This window comes from Apus apus, chromosome 25 (assembly GCF_020740795.1).
Source record: "Apus apus isolate bApuApu2 chromosome 25, bApuApu2.pri.cur, whole genome shotgun sequence".
In the NCBI taxonomy this organism is placed as follows: Eukaryota; Metazoa; Chordata; class Aves; order Apodiformes; family Apodidae; genus Apus; species Apus apus.
The window spans coordinates 6217880-6243001 of record NC_067306.1 but is presented as its reverse complement, the minus strand read 5'-3'; the positions used below and the strand labels follow the sequence as shown (position 1 = coordinate 6243001).

At 42.4% G+C, this 25122-nt stretch overlaps 1 protein-coding gene and 1 pseudogene across 1 annotated transcript; one reads left to right on the top strand and one right to left on the bottom strand.

Moving 5' to 3' along the window:
- Positions 1 to 21694: 21694 nt before the first annotated feature.
- On the top strand, positions 21695 to 22633 carry LOC127394291 (olfactory receptor 4N5-like; the record flags this gene model as incomplete). The annotated part of the gene is made up of 1 exon (XM_051640119.1): positions 21695 to 22633. A coding segment is annotated over exon 1 (939 nt), but the record flags the coding sequence as incomplete, so codon positions are not given.
- A 1186-nt stretch (positions 22634 to 23819) lies between these two features.
- Positions 23820 to 24745, bottom strand: LOC127394290 (olfactory receptor 6X1-like; annotated as a pseudogene).
- Positions 24746 to 25122: the final 377 nt, after the last annotated feature.

The following is a 25122-nucleotide window of genomic DNA, read 5'->3' as shown; positions in this document are numbered from 1 at the left end:
AGAAAATTCATTTCCATGGCAGTTAGAGCTGTGTGCATGAAGCTGACCTATCCCCTGTTCTTAGGCACCTGCAGTGTGGACACCCACAAGTGATGTGGTGAGCCCCCTTTTCAGTCAATGAGGGGCAGGGGGAGAGAGGTCCATGCTGGGATATGGTCTCTCCAGAAGGCGTGTTTTTTCCTCCATGTGAGAGGATTCTCTCATTTAACCAACTGTGTCTCTGGAGCAGCCTGTTTATTTCTGCTGTCTCTAGAAAAAACACGGATGGAAAGTTCTTTTCCTGCCTTCTGTTCCTCACTTTGTCATTCATTCTAGTTATTCTTCATGTAACTGCAGACCTACTAATTTTATTCCTCTGCCTGTAACACAGCTACCTTTTTAATCATGTGTAGAAGACCTCAGAGGGTCTGAAGAACTATTTTGAGCCTTGCATTTCTGTCACAGGAAGGCTGAAATTACATATGTAGCAGGTTCTGGAGTTTCTTGTCTGAAACTGGCCTGGTTCCTTGCTTGTGATATGGATGGTGAGGAACTGTGATGGGAAACATTCTGTTAGTAAAGTTAAGTTTGAAATCCACAAAGATTATGTGAGGTATGGATTCTTCTTATACAAAAGAGGCATTTGTATTGTAGAGATGCTTATTATTCCTTGCAGAATTTTTGGGATGCTCAAATGACTGCTAAAAAGTTGGTTGCATTGCAGATAACACTTCTCCTTTATTTAATACATTAGACACTAAAATTAACAATATTTTATCTTCAAGGACTTTATCAATATTGTGGAAGCCACAAGGTATCTGTCCTCAGTGTGACTTGTTCTTATTGGAAAATCAAAACAGTTTCTTCAGTCTAAATGCTCAATATAAATATACTGGTTCTCAGAATTTTATCCTTGTCTTAAACAATGCAATTTACCTGTCAATATATTGATATTTGCAATGTATAAGCCTCACCTTAGCTAGCTGCCTAAGCTGCTTTCACACTGAACACAATGAAACAATTATTTTCACAAAAAAAATGTTTTAAATATCTTTTGGATGTTTACTCCAGAGTAGCATGAAATCAAGCTCAGTAAGTATTGCTTCCTCCTCAGAGCAAATAATCCCACATGAGGATTTGTCAAAGAATGAAGAGTTGAAATATGGCTGTCACAACTGTTAAGACTATCAGAATTGAATATGTGAATGGTTGGTTTATGGCACCATGGAAGAGGGTGCACCCCACATCACTTTAAGCCTTTAGCCACTTTATTAGGAGTGTAGAGGGCATACAAGCCAGCAGGCAAGCAAGAAAAGTTGTTTGTTGTTGTTTTGTTTTTTTTTCAGACAATGAGATCTGCTAGCTAACACATTTGAATGCAGAGATGTAGGCTTAATCTCACTCACTTAAACATGGCTGCCTAAAATTTAGTTGACACAGTCTACCTACAGTCTCCAGATCCTATCTGTACCCAATGGTAGAAGATAACAACCAGCAAGGAGAATTTACCTCACGACCATTTTCCAAGACAAGTCAGATGAATCACCACAGCTGCTAATAAAATTTCAAAACAGGGAGAAACATCCATTTATCAGAGAAGGAGTAAAGGGGCTGGAGTTGAGATTTCTCTAGATCTGGTCTAGGAGACAAGCTATTTCTTTTCTAGTGGACAGGGCAGCAAATATTGGATTTACCTCACTGCTTTGAGGTGTTTTAATATTTGTCATCTTAGGCAATATCTACAATTTGCCAGCTGAATTACCTGTGTGATTTGCCTGCAGTGCCTCTGCACTGGAGTAATTCATGCCTCGTGATCCAAGACTCTTCTCAGGTGGAATGCTCTGAAACCTGGTGAAGTTCTGAAGAAAGTTCCTTCCATTTTCAGTTTTATACTTGCAGTAAGGTTAACACTAAACAAGCTTTGAATCTTTTCCCCAGGAACAATCTTGCAAAGCTATCCCAGCTTTCGCTGCACTTTCAAACGCTCCTAAATATCCTTGCAATATGTCTTGGACAATGGTACATTTGTAATTAATATAATGTCTGAAACATTTCTGGGTTATGGTTCATGCACTTTGATGTAAAAAAAAAAATAAAATTATCCAAACAAACAAATAAACAAAAAAAAAACCCACTACATTTGAGTATCTAACAATAATTATGCTTTAAGATGCTATATGGTGCTGAGGAAGATCTAGTGTTAACTGGGCATAACATAAATACAGAGCAGTGAGCCTGAGCTGCACTGTCACATGCTCCCTTCTCTGTCTGGACACAAGTGCACTAATGAGAAATTATGTATCTATGTATATTACATGTGTCCAAGGTGAATTCCACAGCAGCTCAGCTCAGACACTCTGACCAGTAATTGGCCTCTGGATCCTGGTATCGCCAGTTGTGGCATCTAATGCAATGCTGGTTGTATTCTCAGAGTAATTATTTAAAAAGAAAAAAGGAAATACAAAGTTTGAAGATTTTCTTTTATAATCTTAATTTACCTTATATAATCTTATTAATCTTAATTTCTTATCAATTTTTTTATACAATCTGCTATGTCAAAGTAGTAAAACAACTGTTCCTTCCAAAGGAATATATTGACTGGAATGTGGCAGTTGCCAGGTAGGACATACAAGTGTTATCTTAGCTCTCAGAAGCTACTAAACTAAGGTCACATTATTGAAAAACAGGTAGATTCCAGTCATTCAGAATCTAGTGTAATGGAACAAACTACAGGCTGGGATTTCTGTGATGAGAGGCAGACTTGCATAGTGTAGACTTGTATAGTACAGATGTCCAAGGTAATTACTTTAGGCACTTTTAACACCCAGTGCAGATATAAACTGACCCCTATCTAAACACTAATACAATCGTAAGCAAATCACTCACTTGGGCAATAGTTTCAAATACAACTGTTATCTTAAATTGCATCTTAAATCAGTATCTAGCCATTAGTTGTAACTAATTGTAACTCCAAACTTAATCTTCTCTTTCATACCAGTCCAGTCTTATTTTACCCTTTCTTCTGGTTTTACTCTAGTTTTAATCTTAACTTAGAGAAATCTTTGACCTCAAATGGAACTTTAATTCTGGTTTGCTATCCTATCATGACCGTCATGAACAAAAGATAAATAAAAAGCAAACAAACAAAACAAACCTTGAAGGTTAAAATACACAAAGCAGGTATAAACATTGGAGTTCTTAAATCAGCTACACAGTAAGGGATGCCATCAATGCAACAACTGGGAAACAAAGAGAAACTAGTAAAGAGTTTTAGGAAAGGTTAGCTGTCAGACATCTGTTATAAGAGACACAAAGTTCAGCTCATGGCTCAATGCACCTGACTGCCAAATGATTCACTGTGGTTTCTTCTTTTTGGTACCAACACACCTAGGAGTGAGAAATATTCCCTATACAGTTTTGCAGAGTGCTGCATTCATTGTTCATCCCAAGGTGACATATATGCACCTACCACATATAAGTGAAAATTCCATACATTGCAGAAAATCTCCTTCAAATCACCAAATGTTAAAAGGTTTAAAAGCTTTTTCCACCTGGAACAGGTATCCTGGCTTGGTTAGTAACCTGGGCCTAATCCTGAGACATTCAAACTACAGTTTCCAGATTAGGATCATGCAAGAGAGATCTTCACTACCAATGTGGTTATGCTCATCTTGGAAGGTTTTCTCTGTTAGGAAACAGTACAGGTTTAGGCTACCCTAATTAACTGACAGTAAAGGCAGTAAAAAGTGGGGATAAGATCTTTCAGTATAATGTTCTTTTGTCTGTTTGTTTGTTTGCTTGCTTGCTTGCTAAAGAGAAAGGCAGCATAAATTAATTCCTGACTTCAGAAATGTCAAAATAAGTTAATGGCAAAGTAATCAATTACATTTTGCAATGTTGTGTTTGTTTAGACCCCACCAGGGAATTTATCTTGCCCAAGTATTATTGGAACCCTTTTTTCCTCATAATTATAAAACTGGAGACCCAGACTTAAGGAACCTTCATTTAAGCTTCTACTGAGTTTGTGTCTGGGAGCTGTTCTAATTTCAGCTCTATGAAAAGAGCTAGAGAATTATTTTTTTCTAATACACTAACACTGGTGTGATTAGCCTGAATCACTTAAAGGGACATTGCATTTCAATTGGTTAAAGCTTTTAAATTAATTCCTCTTTTTTAAAGACATTTCAGACTGTACTCCAAGAAGAAAGAGACATACCAAATAATTAATCCATTTAGAATTAATTTATTATTATTATTATTTTATTTTTAATGAGAGCTGTAAACCCCTCCTGTCAAACACTATCAGCAAGATACTGTGGTCCCTGAATTCATGCCTCTTGCTCCCTGTTTCCATATGTCACATTGTGTGGAAATACTTCAAAGGAAGAGCTGACATAAATTAGAATTTTTGTAGTAGACAGTACATACATCCTCAGTCAGTGTAAATCAGAATTTCGCCTCTAGGAAGGATTGGTTGTTGGTATCTAAGAAACACAGCCATTGATTTTGCTAGAGCCTAGCTCACTTACACTTATGCCATCCTGTCTGGGATGTTCTGGTTACATTACACCATTTAGTGGATTAACACCTTCACAGGCTGTAGCCAAAATAGACCGAGGCAGCAGTCTGTGGCTGGATTAGTCTCCCAAACTCCAATATGTGAAATATTGATTCTAAAATCCCTAACTTTATTTCTAGCTGGTATTAATTTTATGTATTTTTTCTGTCGCTTGAAGAGAAAGGCATGGGACTCTATAGCAGACATTTTCTTCACACATGTAAGGTTGATCCAAACTCCAGTACTTCATGAGGAAGACAGAGGGGTTTTAGTAAATATGTCACAGTAGCCCTCCCCAGATGTCCATGGCATACACCTTGGACAAGTGGGTATTTTTCACTGGGTGCTGCTGTCCCACAGATAGTCTGAAACCTCTCATGAACTGAGGCAGTGCCCATATCTAGTTCCTTATGTGCCTATCAGGAATTAATTTAGAACATTAGTTTAATTTAGAGTTTATAATTAACTGTTACAGAGCCAAACTCATGTTATGGACAAGAATAAAGAAGAAACAGAAGATGCAAAGGCATAATTTGTTGGGTTTTCCCCGTCCTTTAAATGTTAATGCCTATATATGTATTTGCATCTGTGTGTGTGCATGTTCTGAAAAACAAACAGCACACTGAAGTAAATGTATTTGTGATATGTTATATAATCCTATTTTGGTAAATGGTGAGAAAGTCAATTTATTTCCATAACTGAAGATGACATGTAACAAATTATTTTTCTTACTGTGAATTCATTTTTATGGAAGAACGCATTTTAACAAAAGAATACACTTTATAATTTCTTTCCATTAATCATTTTCAGAAGTGTGTGAGAAATATTTAATAACTAATAATAAATTTCTGACTATAATTGGTACTGATCTAATTGATATGGTCTTGTGGTAAGAATAGTTTAAGAATAGTTTCCTACTAGATAATTTTTCAGTGACTGTACATATTTTCTGATTTTTTGTCTGTCTTTTTTTTTGAGTCTGTGTATAGGGAATGCAGAAAGGTTGGTAGAAAAGAGTAATTCTTTCTACCCAGTAATACAGAAGAGTTGAATCATGTTGTGGAGGTGTGCATCTCTCTCCCCTGAGGTTCTGACTACTCTTCTGAGATGCAACTGAAATTTGTAGGAATTTAAGTATTTACAGAAGAGGTAGGTGTCTGTGGTCTAAATCAAAAACATATTTAAAAAATCTTATCCCACCAATTAAAAATGTCTTTCTTGGCCTGAGCTTCTGACATGTTAATAGAGTTTGTGGTTCTGTTAAGGTCTCTTCCTTGTACACTTCTGTTGTAGGAAGTTTGTCTGCTATCATATTTAAATTTTAAACTGTTCTGGGCAAACTTTACAGCTGTGTGTACACAACCAATGCCAATGCCAAGTACAATGAGACTGTGTTCCCGTGATTCCTTTTAAATATTAGTACTACTGTTAGCACTATAATATAGGTCAATAATGATTAACCAGCAATAATTTACATTGTTAAGGAAAATGTATCTTTTTATGTTTGGCATCCAATCTTAATTGTAGTATGATATCAGACTAACTTATTTAAGGTTCATTTCTGTCCAGCTTTCTCATAACACCTTATTGTCATCATTATATTGTTTTTCTTCTACAGGCAGTAGACAAGTAAAGTTCCTTGTGCCACAAAAATATTTCAGAGTTTAAGTATTGTCCTATGGTATATAGACAGAAAACTCTGTGTAAGTATGTATATGTATGTATAATACATTTGTTTAATAAGAGATTGTATATAGTTATATTATATATATATTTAAATACAATAATTAATATTAATACTGTTAATAATATAATTATATAATTAAATAAAAAATATATATAGTGTATATATTATGAAAAGTTACAGGTTAAATGTGAACTAAAAAAAAAAAACAGCGAATTCAGGATCACTGCTTTCCATGTCTGCTGAATGAGTTAATGTATTTGTGTGAATGAGTAGGGGACTTTAAAGGGGTGGGTGAGCACTGAACAGGGTGGGAATACAGGAAGAAGACGGAACATGTCTGAAGAGCAAGGGACCAGCCCTCTGAGGATAATCAAGGGACTCTCATCTCATGCAAAGAAATCAGCCCTGAGTCTGACCAAGGGTCTCTCTGACACAACTCAGACCAACAGGAGGACAAAGAAGTATAACTAAGGCAACCCTTGGTCTTTGTGCTGTGGTGCACGGTACAAGCATCATTATGCACCCAAATGGAAGGCCAGGACAAAATGTAAACTTAACAAAAATTTGTTATCGTACTCTGGGGAGCACCATGCATCATCTATGGGGGCTCTTCCTGCATCATTGCTGGTATGGAGGGATTGGCAGCTTTCTGCAAAAGTGTGGCAGAAGGGAAAGAAGAGATTGGTATTTGCCACATTGGAAGGATGGGGGGAAAGAGTGCCTGAGAGAACTGCAGTTTTATTTTGGCCATACTAAAATGGATCATCAAGCTGCCAAAACTCTCAAAGATTTGAGGTGTCCAAGAGATTATTGAGGATTTTTTTATAAATGAAGTTGTAGATTTTGATTCAATCTACTTTTTCCATTGAAGAACGTTAATAACAAATAAATTACACAGAGCCTGCTGACAAAAGCAGAACATCTGGGGAGCAGAGGCATGTACAATAACTCACTAAGAATTCTGCAGACTCCCCATATGACTTGTTTCATAATAAACTCCTCATGGTCCCATATAGACGTGATATTAAATCCTGCTGTTGTCATATAATCTATCTTTTCTGTGTCATCTAATATGAATCCTTGAATCAAAGAATGGTTTGGTCTGAAAGGGACCTTAAAGATGACCTAGTTCGATCCCCCTGACATGGACAAGGAAACCTTCCACTACACCAGGTTGCTCCAAACCCCATCCAGCCTGGCCTGGAACACTTCCAGGGAGGAGGCAGCCAACATGTCCTTGGGCAAGCTGTTCCACTGTCTTACCACCCTCACAAAAAAGTTTTGCTTCCTAATTATCTCATCTAAATCTACCCTCTTTCAGTTTAAAAATTGGCCCTTGTCCTGTCTCTACATGTCCTTGTAAAAAGTCCTTCCCCAGCTTTCCTGTGCACCATCAGCTACTGGAAGGTGCTCTCAGGACTCCCCAGAGCCTTCTCTTCTCCAGGCTCAACAACTCCAACTCTCTCAGCCTGTCTTCATTGGAGAGGTGCTCCAGCCCCCTAATCATCTTCCTGGCCACCCTGCAGACTCACTCCAACAGGTCCATGTCCTTCTTCTGCTGGGAGCTCCAGAACTGGACACACCACTGCAGGGAGTGTTTCATCAGATCAGAGCAAAGGGGGGTATCCGCTCCCTTCACCTGCTGTTCACACTTCTTTTGATGCAACCCAGGACACCGTTGACTTTCTGGGCTGCAAGCAGAGATTAGCAACTCATGTTGAGCTTCTCATCAACCAACACCCCTTATCCTCTGGGCTGCTCTCAATCCATTCTCCACCCCACCTAATTGTTCTTGGGATTGCCCTGACCCAGCTGAAGGACCTTGCACTTGGTCTTGTTGAACTTCATGAGGCTTGCATGGGCACATCTCTCAAGCCTATCAGGGTCCCTCTGGATGGCATTCCCCCCTCCTCTGTGTTGACCACACCATGCAGCTTGATGTCATTGGCAAACTTGCTGTTGCCAGTTCCCCCTATTCTGGCCAATGCTTGAGATACATTAGCAAGAGGCCATTGTGGGGGCCACTTGGCCTGAGAAATGAGTGTTACATCAGCTCCAGTGTCTATTATTCCACTTAATGCTACTTGTTGTCCTTTACAGGTAGGGATACATTGACACATAGGGCGTTTTTGTGAAATGGATTGCACCCATAAAATCTGTGGTTTCCCTGTAGATCCAAACCCTCCCCGCCTTTGTTGTGGTTCATAAGTGAACAAAGGGTTTTCCCCCCTAGGAATCAATATCAATTGTGCTATATGACTACCTTTCGGCACTGTAGAGGGAGGTAAAGGGGTCCATGCCATCATTTTAATTTCTTCATTACTGTCAGAGTCAATGACCCCAGGTAATACAAAGAGTCCTGACAATGATGTAGATGATCTTCCTAACAAAAGTGCATGCATGCTAGGGGATAAAGGTCCCAAAATATTTTTTGAAAGTAAATGAACAAAAGAGTCAAGTAACTTTACTGTGTGGGAGGTTGCCAGGTCCAGTTCAGCACTGCCAGCTGTTGCTGGGCGAAGACTTGAGGCACTGGTGCTTCCCTCTGCTGAGGTTGTGTCATCAGCTGTAGGACTTGTGTCTGTGTGCAGTGCCGACACACACTCCGTGACTGGTTTCCCTGCAGTGGCTGTCCCTGGAAGTTATACTTAGATTGACATTGATTAGCATAATGATGTCCTTTCTGACATCTCAGACAGATCCCAGGGGCTTTGGGCTTAGCACCCCCTTTTATCGCCAAACAATCTTTTTTCATGTGTCCTGGTTTCCCACACCCATAACAATTCGCTGCGCCTGACGGACCTTTCATAACTGCAAAAGTGGTGGCCATAGCCTCATATTTAGATTCTATGGTACCTATCCTGTTACAGGCTTCAGCCATCTCAATCAAAGTGGGGTGTTGATTAGGCAGGGAATTCAACAACTTTTTACAATCAGCATTAGCATTTTCAATGGCTAGCTTTAACAACAATATTTCCCTAGTTTCCGAATTATCAATTTGACAGTCCAAAGCCTGTTTCAACCTATCAATAAACTGCATATAAGGCTCTCGGGGTTCCTGGGTAATGGTGGTAAAAGCCTTTTGTGGTCTTTGTGAGTCAGGGACCTTGAGAAAGGCTTTTCTAGCCTCTTTGCAAACTGCTTCAAGGGCTTCCCGCGGACAGTCTTGAGCTTGGGTCACCGCGTCTGTGTGCTGACCCATGCCAGTAAGGTGTTCAAGGGTAAGTGCAGCCAGTGCTGCATTATTATGCCCCACATACGTTAAGAGGAGGGCCTGAAGCCCCCTCTTCCAATTCGAGTCCCATAGCAAATACTGAGTCAGGGTCAGTAGCAGCTGTGCTAGAGGCTTTAAGTCATGAGGAGTCATTACATACGTGTCAAACACCAAAGTAAGGAGGCTTGCAAAATATGGGAAGGAAAGCCCGTGTTCTGCAACAGTGCAGTGGAGTTCCTTAATGACCAAAAAAGACAGGGCTTCCCATTGTGGATTTCCCCCTCTCCCAGGCTTGGTACATAACCGAGGCAATGATTTTCTTGGCAATGTCCAGTTCTCCCTCTTTTAGAGCCTGCCATCTTATAGAAGCCTGCACATCGCGTGGATTGGGGGGACACAGGTCCGGCTCATCCTCTGGGTTGATAGGACCCAGGTGTAGGGGGTTATCTGGAGTACAACCTGCTGCATACGCACCCAAAAGTTTAAAATGTTGGTGCAGATTTCCTGACACAGGTTCAGTAGGTGATCCCCCTGAGGGTAACAAGGGTCACCAATTGCAGCAATTGAGAGACAGGACACAGCTTGATGCAAGCAAAATGTCGTTTGTTATATGCACAGGCTGCCTTTTATAAACATTTCCACTGTCCACGCAAATCATGTTCCTGCTTCATTGGTTCCCTTAACCTGTTCACGCACCAGTCATGATCCAAACATGGCTCCTCATAGGCTGCCTTTACCAAAATGCTACTTCTTTATCTAAGCGCAAGCTTCCTTATCTAAACGCAGACTTAGCACATTCCTCTGCTAACACAGATTTATTGTGGCTTATTACTGTCTGCTTCTCAGGGTTAGTGCTTTTCCACTTCACTATCAAGTCCCCTACACGGCACGCGGCAGCGCAGAGCGGAGAGCGGCACCGGCAGCGGTCAGAGCTGCTCCTTTAATTACTGATGATTAGAGAAGGGGCCGGACTTCCCGGAGACGGCGAAGCCGGAGCAGAGCGAGGAGACCCGAGTCTGAGCGGGAATCCTGAGAGGAACAGGAAGGCTGACGTGGCAGGGGGTGTGGCTGAGAATGGCAGCAAGGTTTAAAAGCGGCCATCTCGGCAGCTCCCTCAGAGCACGCGGCCGCGCGGGGCGGAGGGCGGCAGCGGCAGGAGCGGGGGCGGGAGCAGGAGCAGGGAGAGGCGCGAGGGCGGGGAGCGCGAGCGCACACGGAGAGCGAGGGCAGGCAGGAAGCAGAGAACACCGGTACATTTCTCTAGCATGGTGACGACACGCCCTAAAACCGTATTGAAAAAGGATATGGGAACTCAGACGGAGGTTCTGAGCAGGCACGCAGCTGTGCAGGTCTCTGGCTGCAGCGAGTGCCTGAGCCTGGCACTGGTACCAGAGGGAGCCAGTGGCACCGTGTGTGTGCAGTGTGAGCAAATCAATGATCTCCTCAGGCAGGTGGTTAGACTGACGGAGGAGGTTGAAAGACTAAGAACGATCAGAGAATGTGAGAGCGAAATAGATTGGTGGAGTCACACCCTGAGGCAAGGGCAGAAGGAAGAGGTGCTAGAAGTGACGGATCCCCTCCCCTCCTGTCCTCAGACAGAAGGAGAGAACGTTAGGAACATGGAGGAATGGAGGGAGGTCCGTCCTCGGAGAGGCAAGAAAAAATCCTCCCAACTCCCTCCACCCTCCGAATTGCCCCTGAAGAATAGGTATGAGGCCTTGGAACTTCAGGGACAGGAAAATGAAGCTGGAGTGACAGATTTGGCTAGTGAACCGCCTAGGAGTTGTCACTCAGCTCCATGACTTAGGACTTCTTCAACTAAGAAGGAAAGGAGGGTAATTGTGGTGGGAGACTCCCTTCTGAGGGGAACAGAAGGGCCCATCTGTCGACCAGACCCATCCCACAGGGAGGTCTGCTGCCTCCCTGGGGCTCGCATTAGAGATGTTAAAAGGAAACTCTCTAGTATGGTAAATCCATCTGATTACTACCCACTGCTGATTTTTCAGGTTGGTAGTGACGAAATTATTACAAGAAATGTAAGGGCAATGAAGAGAGACTTCAGGGCCCTGGGACGGCTGGTTAGGGGGTCTGGAGCACAAGTCGTGTTTGCCTCCATACCTCCTGTAAGAATGGGTGGAGAGATAAACAGGAAGAGTTTACTTATCAATGAATGGCTACGAGACTGGTGCCAAAGGCAGGGCTTTGGTTTTTTTGATCATAGGCTGCTCTATGAGACACCTGGCCTAATGGTGGCAGGTGGGATGCACCTGTCCCAGAGGGGGAAAAGGCTTTTGGGGCAGGACTTAGCAGGGCTCATTGAGAGAGCTTTAAACTAGATGTGAAGGGGGAAGGGGAGAAAACTGGGTCTGTTAGGGACAAGCCCAAGAGAAACATACCAGGGCCTGAAGGGGGGTGGTCTAAGGAGGATTTGGTCCCACCAGTGTGCTCTACTTGCTTCCTGAAATGCCTGTACACCAATGCACGCAGCATGGGGAATAAACAGGAAGAGTTAGAGGTCTGTGTGCAGTCTAAGGGTTATGATCTGGTAGCAATAACAGAGACATGGTGGGACAGCTCACACGACTGGAATGTGGCCATGGATGGCTACGTGCATTTTAGGAAAGATCGGTCGGTGAAGCGAGGTGGTGGAGTTGCTCTTTATGTGAGAGAGCAGCTAGAATGTATCAAGTTTTGTGCAGGGGCTGATGAGGGGCAAGTTGAAAGTCTGTGGGTAAGAATTAAGGGGCAGGGTGGTATGGGTGATACAGTTGTGGGGGTCTACTACAGACCTCCTGATCAAGATGAGGAAGTTGATGAGGCTTTCTACAGGCAGCTGAAAGCAGCCTCACAATTACAGTCCTTGGTCCTCATGGGAGATTTTAACTACCCCAATATCTGCTGGAAGACTTACACAGCCAGCCTTTCACAGTCTAGGAGGTTCCTCCAGTGCATTGATGACAACTTCTTAATGCAAATGGTGGATAAGCCAACTAGAAGAGGATCTTGTGCTCACCAACAAGGAGGGCCTTGTTGAAGCAGTGGTGGTCAATGGCAGCCTTGGCTGCAGTGACCACGAGATGGTGGAGTTCAGGATCCTGTGTGGGAGGAACAGAATATCCAGCAGGACCAGAACCCTGGACTTCCACAGAGCAAACTTCGGCCTCCTCAATCAATTGTTAAGGGAAGTCCCATGGGACAGAGTGCTAGAAGGTAAAGGGGCTCAAGATAGCTGGTCAACATTCAAGGACCACTTCTTGCAAGCACAGGATCAGTGTGTCCCAATGGGTAGAAAATCTAGTAAGGGAGCTAGGAGACCAGCGTGGTTAAAAAAGGAACTGCTGGGCAAACTCAAATGGAAAAGGAAAATCTATAGATCATGGAAGGAGGGGTTGGTTACTTGGGAGGAATATAGGACTGTTGTCAGAGAATGTAGGGAGGCAACTAGGAAAGCTAAGGCCTCCTTGGAACTTAAACTTCGCAAGTCGGGTTAAGGACAATAGAAAGGGCTTTTTCAAATACATAGCTGACAAAACTAATACCAGAGGCAATATAGGCCCACTGCTGAATGAGGTGGGTGCCCTGGTGACAGAGGATTTAAAGAAGGCAGAGGTGCTGAATGCCTTCTTTGCCTCTGTCTTTACTCCTGCAGGCTTTCCCCATGAGCCCCAGTTTCATATAGCCCCAGAAGAAGTCAAGATAAAGGAGGAGTTTGCCCAGGTAGATGCGGATTGGGTTAGGGATCAGTTGCATAATCTGGACATCCATAAATCGATGGGTCCGGATGAAATGCATCCAAGGGTGCTGAGGGAGCTGGCGGAGGTCATTGCTAGTCCACTCTCCATCATCTTCAGTAAGTCATGGGTAACAGGAGAGGTGCCTGAGGACTGGAGGACAGCAAATGTCACTCCAGTCTACAAGAAGGGCAAGAAGGAGGACCCGGGTAACTATAGACCAGTCAGCCTCACCTCCATCCCTGGAAAGGTGATGGAACAACTTGTCCTTGGCACTATCTCTAGACATATCAAGGAGATGGGGGTCATCAAGAGCAGTCAACATGGTTTTACCAAGGGTAAGTCATGTTTGACTAACCTCATAGCCTTCTATGAGGAAATTACTAGGTGGATAGATGATGGTAGAGCAGTGGATGTGGTCTATCTTGATGTCAGTAAAGCATTTGACACCATCTCCCACAGCATCCTTGTAGGTAAGTTGATCAAGTATGGGTTTGATGATCAGGCAGTGAGGTGGATCAAGAACTGGTTGAAAGGAAGAAGTCAGAGAGTTGTAGTCAATGGGGCAGAATCTAGTTGGAGGCCTGTGACTAGTGGAGTCCCTCAGGGGTCGGTACTGGGACCGGTGTTGTTCAACATCTTCATCAACGACCTGGATGAGGGTACAGAATGTACCCTCAGCAAGTTTGCTGATGTCACCAAGCTGGGAGGAGTGGCTGACACACCAGAAGGCTGTGCTGCCATTCAGAGAGACTTAGACAGGCTGGAGACTTGGGCGGGGAAAAACCTGATGAAGTTCAACAAGGGCAAGTGTAGAGTTTTGCATTTGGGGAAGAAAAATGTCATGCACCAGCACAGGTTGGGGGCTGACCTGCTGGAGAGCAGTGTGGGTGAAAGGGATCTGGGGGTCCTGGTAGACAGGAGGATGACCATGAGCCAGCAATGTGCCCTTGTGGCTAAGAAGGCCAATGGCATCCTGGGGTGTATTAGAAAGGGTGTGGTTAGTAGGTCAAGAGAGGTTCTCCTCCCCCTCTATTCTGCATTGGCTGCATCTGGAGTATTGTGTCCAGTTCTGGGCCCCTCAGTTCAAGGACAGGGAAGTGCTTGAAAGAGTCCAGCGCAGAGCCACAAAGATGATTAAGGGAGTGGAACATCTCCCTTATGAGGAAAGGCTGAGGGAGCTGGGTCTCTTTAGTTTGGAGAAAAGGAGACTGAGGGGTGACCTCATCAATGTTTACAAATACGTAAAGGGTGAGTGTCAAGAAGATGGAGTTAAGCTTTTTTCAGTGATGACCAGTGATAGGACAAGGAGTAATGGATACAAATTGGAGCATAGGAGGTTTAAGGTGAATATCAGAAAAAATTTTTTTACTGTGAGAGTGACAGAGCACTGGAACAGGCTGCCCAGAGAGGTTGTGGAGTCTCCTTCTCTGGAGACATTCAAAACCCGCCTGGACGCCTTCCTGTGTGATGTACTCTGGGTGACCCTGCTCTGGCGGGGGGGTTGGACTAGATGATCTTTCGAGGTCCCTTCCAACCCCTATGATTCTATGATACTTAGCTGCAGTTTGTCCCCATGGTTTACGACCTACAAGGGCCAGAATATCTCTTCCCATTAGTTGAGCAGTGCTCTGGGTTCTGCTCCCCATGTTTCCTCCTTCAGGTGTATATCGGAAAAGGGATTAAAAGGTACTGTGGTCTTATTAAATGCACACTGCGAGGGACAGGGGTAGAATCAATGGAGTGAAAGGGTAGGAGTTGAGCACAGCAGGAAAGTTCGAGTGTTTGTGTGTGTGTGTTATATTCAGACTTTCTGCTTACCTTCACTGCACAGCAAAAAGAAGCCTAGAAAAGTGATTGTTTCTTGAAATTTGACTGAATATTTGGTTTCATTGATCTATATTTCAGACTCAGGCTCATGTGAAAAGAGTCATGCAATCCAAAATACAGACTGAATGTAGGCCCTGAGGCTAGCTTTTATCTCTTATCTGTAGATACTACTTTTTCCAACCTGTACCAATGATTCCTTATAATCATTGAACAGAGATACAGATTTGCAGAGGAAGCTTCAGGCTTAACAGTCATAGATTGCTTTTCTAGGATGAATACAGTCACTCTTTGGAGGAGTTAATTTGCCCCAGAAATATGGATTATTCATTAACACCTAAGAAGCAATTAGACAATCAGGATCACTTTAGATGAATCCCAGCATTTACTAAGGCTAATCTCGATAAAAATATTAATCTCTTTTGAAGTAAAACTTATCAATTGTAAAAGGGTAGGAGTTGAGCCCGGCAGGAAATTTAGAGTGTGTGGGGCCGGCTTCCCGGTAATGGGCAACCACTCCCAGCAGCAGCAGCTGCGGCAAACACAGCTCTAATCCTGGGGCAGGTGGCAAGTGCAGGCTGGGCAAGCTCCTACTGCGGTCTGGTTTGGTTTAGGCTCAGGCAGGCAGCAATCCCTCGGGAGCAGGCAGGCCTTGGCGAGCAGGCTTGAACCCCATGGAGCAGGCAGGGTCACCATGGAGCGGGCACAGGTTCCCCCCTTTCTGCGTCTCCGGGCAGTCGTCGCGGGGCAGCCCCCCCATCCCTCTTGGCTCCTCCAGACAGTGGTGCTGGCATTCCAGGGGCTTCTGGTGCTGCAGCAGGGTCTCCTCCTGGGCAGGCATGGAACCCTGGGCTTGCAGATCTTGCCCTCTTTTATTGATCAGAAGTCACTGTTCAAGTAAAGTGCCACTGTTCAAATTAGCCAATTAGCATTGGCCAGGAACATAACTCCGTCAGAGGCATCTTTAACCTATTGTCCATTTTCCTGCCAGTTATCATAACCCTTATGTTGTTTTTCTTGTTGTGGAGTTATCTGGTAGAGCAAGAGGCCTGTTCCATTCTGTCCTTGGCTAAATCAGCAAAAAGACACCACTCTGGCTTTGCTGGCTTGAAAGGCATTTTGTTTAGTCTTATGTGGGGGAAGAGAAGATGGACCGTTCCCCACACCCAGACTACTCACTGGTGGGATGGGTTGAGAAGCAGAAAAGGTCTTGACACTGTGTAAGCACCACTCCGAAAGAATGAATAACATCTCTGCATTATCAACACAGTTTTCAGGACAAATCCAAAACATAGCCCCCTGCAAGCTATTACGAAGAAAAATAACTCTATTTCAGTCAATACCAGCACAATTCCTTATTTATTCTAAGCAATTAGTTTAAAATATACACATGTAAACATATTTGAGTTGAGATATCAATGTATATGCATGTGCACACATGTGTGTATGGGTATATCCTGGCCCTGAGAAAAAAACAACCAATTATTTTAAAATCATATGCAGTATAATAGCATTGAAATCAGCAGCCCCAGAGACAAGGAGCATAAGGGTTACTTAGCCATCTGACTGGAAGAGAGGCAGGACTTCCATATCAGGGAGTAGATACGACTGTGACACATGCAGATGTGATAGTTGTAGAAATTTACTAAAAATATTACTTTGCTGCACTAAGTTAGCTGAATGGGTTACTTTTAAAACAATGTGCTTTGTGAAACCGTATGCCAAGCATCCTGCAGGTTGTGATAACATCGAGTCTTCTACACCTGTGAAAGGTGTGGAGATCCTGAGGTTGATGATGAAGAAGGTGAAGGAGGTTCTCAAGCAGAAGTTCCCTTGTAACCTATGGCGAGATGACAGGCTGTCCCCACGCACTCATGGAGAAGCACAGTGAAACATTTCCTGAAGGTGCCAGGAGGGACGATTGTGGATTTTCAGCCTGTGGACTTGGATCTGCAGCCATGGAGAACCCTGCGCCAAGGGAGGTGACTGTTCCTGAAGCAGCCCATGACCCTGTGGGAAGCCTGTGCTGGAGCAGCTTGCTCCTGAGCTCGTGGGAAGGATTCGTGATGGAGAGGTTTGTTAAGGACTCTCTCCTATGGGAGGGACCCCGTTGGGAAGCAGGGAAGGACTGTAAGGAATCCTTCTCCCTGAGGAGGAAGGAGCAACAGGAAACAACAGACTGTGAACTGACTCTAAACCCCATCCCCTGTCCCCCTGTGCTGCTGGGGAGAAGGAGGTAGAGAAATTGTGAACCAAGTAATTTGGGCCTGGGAAGAAGGAAGGGGTGGAGTAGTGTATGTAAGCACTGCTCTTTGTGTTTTGTCCTGTATGCATTGGATTAGTGGTAATTCTCCCCACCAAGTTCAGTCTGTTTTGCTTGTGACCTTAGGTGAAGAACCCTCCTTGCCCTCTGTCTCTATGGACATTCTAGTTGTCTTTTGTCCTCCCCACAGTGTAAGTGGGGGGGGGGGGGGGGCAGGGGTGAGTGAGCGGCCATATATCTGGTTCTTTGTTTTCATGTTAGGCCTAAACCACAACAGCTGTGCTTTAAAAGTCTGAGTTGAGTTTATTTTTTTTGTTAAATATATCACGTATATTATACATTACATAATAATGTATAAATACACAATGGAATTAATTTCATGCAACTGTAGCCATGCAGATTGTATATCTTTAAGTTCAAGTTACCCATTTTTTTGTAGGAAGTTAAAAGAAACATGCACCTCCCCATCCTGATTCATCTGACTCCTTGATAATTGAGGGAAGGAGGGAGAACTGGTGCATGTACAGCAGTACTAAATACATGGTTGTGTGGGAGAGGATTCATGGCTGGAAGAGCAAGACTTCAAGTCAGAATTATGGAATTACCCAGCAGAGCTCCTGAAAGGGAGATGCATATTGAAAATGTTAGCAGGTATTTGCAGGATTTTAAAGTTTGGGATTTGAATAAGCTTCAGAAATGTAGTGTTCTGGTGTGGAGTGAAGCTAGAAATTGGGTAGCTGAAGAGCTACTGGTACTTGGGAAGAACTCAGGGACACAGGAGATAGATGTCTGGATTAAGGGAGTTTAGGTCTCAGTTTTCTTGCATTCACACATGATTCAGAGAGGGCTGATAAAACCAATGTCAGCTAGAATAACCCTGAGAGAACTCGGAATCAATGAGGAAGAGAAGTGTCACAGGCATTACTGTACTCATCACTGTATGAGGACTTGAGATGTTGACTGCTTATTTTGCCTGAGGATGAAGGATACTTGACTTTGATCTATAACAAGAAGGATGAGAACTTCAGGGAAAAGGGACAGGCACTTGTTTTAACTGAGTTTATCAGTAAAGACCTTAAAGAGAAATTAGTCTTACTGTGATTGGACTAGTAATAAGTGAGAGTTATGTTTTACTCAGACTGCCAGAACATTAATGAGACTAGCAGTTAAATGCCTTGGATCAGCACTTATTCTTTGGTGCCCATGACCAAATTTTGTAGGTAACAGTGGTTAAAAGCCTAGAATCTCCATTCACTTAAATCCACAGGCAGACATCAGAATTGCATTAAAGTATGCCAATCTCTGAGGAAGTTAGTGGATCTAGCAAGGGTTTGATCATCATCCTTCTAGAAGCAGATGAAATTTGTTTCTGTAGTAGTTACATAATAATCTAGGCTCAGGAATTCCCCATCAGTCAGAAATAGCAAGGAGATAAATTCAGATATTATAGGTACAGTTATTTACAGGTACAAAGATAAAGATACAATTAAAAGTCTGAGCTAGACATGTAGAGCGGAATTCAAATAGTCAAATGTAGTCTGATCCACTCTGATGGCACTGGATGTTGGCTCAGACATCTTCACCAAATCAGCTGATGAGCCACAGGAGGCCTCATTCTAGACCAGACACTAGAGACCAGGCAGGTTTTTGTGGAGCACGTAAAATTGCAGTCAACATCTGTGTTCAGAACATGGGTACCATCACTACACTTTCTAAGGGGAATTACATCTTTTTCCTTCCACTCTGTCCCTCAGGTCACTACACTGACTGATTCAGCTGCAGATACCTACATCAGCAGCATTGTAAATCATGCAGTATGAACATTCCCATAAGCAACTCATTAAAAGATGGCTTCACTGTGGAAAGTCCCAGAATGAGTCATCATGCTCATAAATTGTGATTCCCGAGTCTTGTGTAAGCTGTTTCTTTATGAATTAAATTGTTTGAAGAACTGAAAAGAGACAAATGAGAAAGTGCATTATGTAGCTTTCCTGATAAATTGGTTTCCAGTAGTGAAGATAAGAAATGCAACAGTGAAAATGGAACAGACCTGAGTTCAGAGCAGCCAGTCTTTCTCACTGTGGAAGGCAGACTAAATAAACCACAATCTGCAGCTGAACAGGAGAGAAGATCTTGACACTGGCAGATTTGTAACATCAGGGAAGTAGTTAGAAAAACTGGGAAATATTTACCACCGGTCTAAAGTGATATAGCAGGAAACAGGAAAGACGGAGTAACCTCAGTTGGTTCCTTGCTGATAAGGGCTGAACAACCCAGAGAGCAGTAGATGGTGATCTGTGTAGGATAGTCATAGATGCAAAGACATGGAAGTCAAGTGAGTCCACAGAAGTCTCTATAACCAAATAGAAATTAAGGGAAAGTGTTGCTGCATTAGCTGGATAGCTAGGATAGGATACAAGATGATGCACAACAGCCAAATGTAGTGGTAGGTTTCTGCAGAAATTTTTGTGACAGGATGGGAAGAGACTGGAGTTGACCAAACCACTTGGAGGGAATTTAAAGTGAGGCAAAGAGAAATTCAGATTCAGATGGACAAGGATTTGCAGTGAGCTGAGAAACTTTATACACACATCCAGCACAGTCCATGAAAGAAAGGAAGAGATGGAGAAAACAAAGAATGTAAAGATTATTTTTCTTTTTTGTTCAAGGTATGACCTGGAATTTTGACTTCAAACAAAAGCATCCAGAAAAGTGATGTAAGCAATATTTCTTTTCTCTTACCTCCTTCCTTTCTGGCTGGCTGTCTGTCTGGCTGGCTGTCTGTCTGGCTGGCTGTCTGTCTGGCTGGCTGTCTGTCTGGCTGGCTGTCTGTCTGGCTGGCTGTCTGTCTGGCTGTCTGTCTGGCTGTCTGTCTGGCTGTCTGTCTGGCTGGCTGTCTGTCTGGCTGGCTGTCTGTCTGGCTGGCTGTCTGTCTGTCTGGCTGGCTGTCTGTCTGGCTGTCTGTCTGGCTGTCTGTCTGGCTGTCTGTCTGGCTGTCTGTCTGTCTGGCTGGCTGTCTTCCTCGCTCCTTCCTTCTTTCTTTCTTCCTTTCCATTTTGAATTTTACTTCTTTTTGCCACTTTCTCCTCCTGTTAGTTGTTTTTATTTTTTTTATATATATATATTTTTCCATTGTCAAGACTGATTTCATTTCTCAGTAGCCTCAATAAGGGAACTAAACTAGAACTGTTCTACAACTAAAAAAACCTTACAGGTCAGAGCCTTTTCTCCTACTAATACATTTTCAGTATGCTTTATTCTCTACTTCAACATTGCTGGTGAAGTTACTAACACAGTAATGTGCAGATGCTGTACTTCAGATGGACATACCATCTTTGTAGCAAAATGGAAGAAGTGTTAAAAAAACCAGGAAGCAAAAGCTCGTAACTTTCTTGTAACCAAAAGAAAAGTGAGTGAGAGCAATGAAAGAACTTGGGTAAGTCAAAGGACTTTTAGAAGGAATCTGACCAATTTTTATGGTTTTCTTCATGAGGGAGGTGTCAAAATCCCCAGTTCCATTAAAATATATGTAAATGAAATTATTCAATGCATTCTATGAAAATACATCAGATTTTTTTCCAGACTGCCCTCATGCCAATTCATGGTGGATTAGTTTCATAGAGATATTTAGATAATTGAGTTTTCTTTATGTTTCCAGTGTTCTGTTGACTTCATTGAAAAACTGGACACTGCTGTGGGATTTTTCTGGAGAAAGGTGGAAGTCTGAATGTGATCTAGATAACCTCAGCTCTGTTGAAAGACAATTAAGAAAAATGAAATATTTTGTAAAATACCTGAATTGATATATGCTACAAGGTATACTGACATTACTAAGTATAAAGGGATTTAAAATTGTTTATTTGTTAACAACTTTGCAGCTTTCAGGCGAATTCACCTGAGGAATTAATAAAACTTCCTTCAGATGTGAGTGATGTGTACTTAGATTCCTTTTTTTGATTAATGGATGTGATCTAGCTCAATTGTATTATGTTAAAATGAATTTCATTAGCTTTTTTTTTTAGCTGTCTGCCTAAGAATTGGATGTGTCTACCCTGGAAGGACCTGCTTTTGTCAGCTGGAGAGGGAGTAGACATGACTAGCTCAGATAGAGGCATCTACACCACAAGAATTAGCCTACCCATGGAAGAATGGACTGATACTTTATGACCTATATTCCATTAGTTGCCAGTTCCCAGAGTGCAGAGAAAACAAAGAACATCTGATGAAATATGGACTTTTCCAGTTTACATTTCCAGTTAAAGTTGGTGGGAATCTGGCTTTCAAGTATTTCACCATTAGGAATTCCCTAAAACTAGGAAATGGGAAAAGGGCATGCATTTTAGACAATCTAAATATTACTAAGGTTGTTCAAATGTTTCTGTACATTTGCATTGCTGTTTGATTTTTCCATTATTACTGTCTGTTTTTCAGGGCTATGCAGAATGGAAATGAGCAAGAGAACTATACACTAGTTACAGAGTTTGTTCTTTTGGGATTGACCCAAAATCATGAAGTCCAGATTATTCTCTTCTTCTTCTTCCTCCTCTTCTATATGATCATTCTGCCAGGCAATATCCTTATCATTTTCACAATATGGGGGAATTCCCAACTGGGATCACCTATGTATTTTTTCCTGGCCAATTTGGCATTCTTGGACATCTGCTACTGTTTCATAACCCCACCCAAAATGTTGGCTGACTTTTTCTCACACCGTAACACCATCTCCTACAATGCCTGCATGGCCCAGCTTTTCTTCCTCCACTTCCTGGGAGCAGCTGAAGCTTTCCTGCTCATGGTCATGGCCTATGACCGTTATGTAGCCATTTGCAAACCTCTTCACTACAACAGGCTTGTGAACAGGGGTGTTTGCTGGGTCCTTGTTGGAGCTACATGGGGTGGGGGTTTCATCCATGGAATCATTCTATTTGCTCTCAGCATCCATCTCCCCTTATGTGGTCCAAATATTCTGGACAACTTCTTCTGTGATGCTCATCAGCTCATCAAGCTGGCCTGTGCCAACACTTCCATAATGGAGCTTTTGATGTTCCTCAACAATGGAGTTGTTATAGTGATGTGCTTCACACTTCTCCTAATCTCCTATACTATTCTGTTGCTGAAGCTCCAGACACAGTCCTCCAAGGCAAAGAACAAAGTAGCCTCCACCTGTGTTTCCCATATTATTGTGGTTTTTGTCATGTGTGGCCCAGCTGTGTATATCTATGGCTTACCCTTCCAAGCTGTCCCAATGGAAAAAGTTGTTGCTGTTTTCCATACAGTCATCTTCCCCCTGATGAATCCCATGATCTATACCTTGCGTAACAAAGAGATCAAAGGCTTGATGTGGAAGCTGGTCAGCAAACACATACTTCAGCGTGGAAAATTAAAAAGAAATATTTTGAAGTAAATAAGTGAAGACTTTTAAAAAATTGTATTGTGTTGGTTAATACAATTTTCTTAGCAACACCTCCATAGTGTAAATTTGTAGGAAACCAATATACATTAAGCAAGCTTCAAATAATTTATTCTAATTATCAAAAAGCCTTAGGATGACACTAAAATCTGTGTCATATTTTACCACTGGGCTGGGCTCCAGAAGCTGGAGATTGCAGTCACTCCTAACATACTTCAACAGTTTAGTAATAGGCATGATCTGGTTGAGCTCTCAGTATTCCTGAGAATATGCACAAATAATCTTTAAGTGATGCAGAACTGATCCTTTGTTAACATGCACAGTTATAATCAGACTTCTATAACCACTCTTCTATCATGGGCACCAAAATGGGACTTGTACTATTAAGTTCTTAGCTAAATTTTATCAGTTGGGTTGCAAAGATCTTTATAGAACATTAGAAGAATAAGAGCTGTAAATGGCTACAACAGCAGGCCTAGTGGCAGGGCTTAGTGGTTTGGAGGATGAAAAGAATGATTATCAAAGAACGCAGAAGACCTTCACCAAGTGACAGACCACTCCCTGACATCAAATAAAAAATTGTATTGGCTATAAAGCCCCAGGTCACTGGAAATGAAGGGTTATGTGAGGGGAAATGTCAACCTTAATTAGGAAAACAACCATGTCTTACAATTTGTGAAAGAATGCATAGTTTGGGTTAATGTTACAAAGGGTTCAGGTCTATCACTTGTGTCCATTTCCTTCTGTACATGTGTGTCCATGTGTTTTTGGGATGCACACTGAGCCTCCCTACTGGATGAGCCTGCAAAAAGGAAAGCAGCAGCCCTGGTCATTGACCTGGAATGGAGACCCTTGATTTCCAGGCTTGGCTTTAGCAGCTGGGCAGGAAGAATCTCTAAGCTGTGGAACTGCTGGAGGTAGTAGCTGCTTGTAACATCCATTAACATGCATCAATCCGGATGATCAAGATGACACCAGGATTAAAATAGAAGAAACCAGTTAAAAGGAAAACCTGGAGTTCTTACTAGTGGACTGTTTTTCCATCTTATCCTCATAGTTTTTCTTGGGAAACATTGTAAATAAGGTAAATAGGGCCACTAAAGTGAAATCTAGTAAGTTTATGCTGATGACTGTGAACAGGTCTATCCATTCACGAGTCTGATTCCATGCCTGTTTTTTTCAGGGCAGTCTTTACTTCCTTTTTCCTCAAAGTGTAAATGAAAGGGTTCAGCAGTGACGTTACAAGGGTGTTCAGAAGGGGTACTACTTTGTTCATATTTAGTGAAAATGTCAGCCCTCTTGGCCTGACATAAGTGAATGTGACTGCCCCATAAAGCATTATGACTACAGTCAGGTGAGTGATGCAAGTAGAGAAAGCTTTCTGTTGCCCAGAAGCAGATGAGATCTTTAATATAGTAAAAATGATGGTAAAGTAGATGACAGTCAAAAAGGAAGTGTGAAACAGAACCAGGGTAGCAACAGTGAAAACAAGCCATTCAGTATGGTGGGTCTCAGTGCAAGCCAGCTTCAACAGTGGTCCAATGTCCCAGTTAAAGTGACTGATGATATTGGGGCCACAGAAGGGCATTCTAAACACTAGAACAGTTTGCACAAAGACAGTCAGAAAACCACGCATCCAAGAGCCAAATGAGAGCTGAGCACACAATTTTCCACTCAGGATGGTGGTATAGTGGAGAGGGATGCATATTGCTATATATCAGTCAAAAAGACATGGCTGTGAGGAGGAAAAACTCAGCAGCACCAAGGAAAACGTGGGAGAAGGCTTGGGCTTTGCACCCAGCTGTGCTGATAGATTTCTTGACATTGAAAATATTGGACAAAAGCTTGGTTATAGTGGTTGAGATAGATTATTCCCAAAATGGAGAGATTTCTAAGGAAGAAATACACAGGTTAGTACAGAGTGTTGTCTTTTACCACTGTGGCAATGATGATGACATTCCCACTGACCCTCAAAAAGTAGATGACCAGCGCTCCCACAAAGAGCAAAACATTAACCCTTGGAAGGCTGGGGAAACCAAGGAAAATAAATTCAGTCACAAACATCTGTTTTTCCATCCTCTGCTTCTACTTCGTATGTTTCCTCATTAATAGATATGGCATGTAAAGTTTGAAGATTTTTTTAACGTGAGTTGGAAAGGGGAAATACATAGATATACATGTATGTGCATAAAGATGTGTGTATATATACATACATATACACATGTACATACACAAACACATACATATACATAGGAGATACTTTTAAATAAATTTTAACATTTACTTTAAAGAAACTAAGAGGTTTGAGACTTTAGTAGTTTTACTGTTTCATTTCTCTTTTACGTTTTTAGTGGAAAAGTGATCTTTCTTACACTAGAAGACTGAAGAATTTATGACTGACAGTGATATATATGGGTAATGTTCCCTGTACCAGCTACATTTCTAAAGGTGGG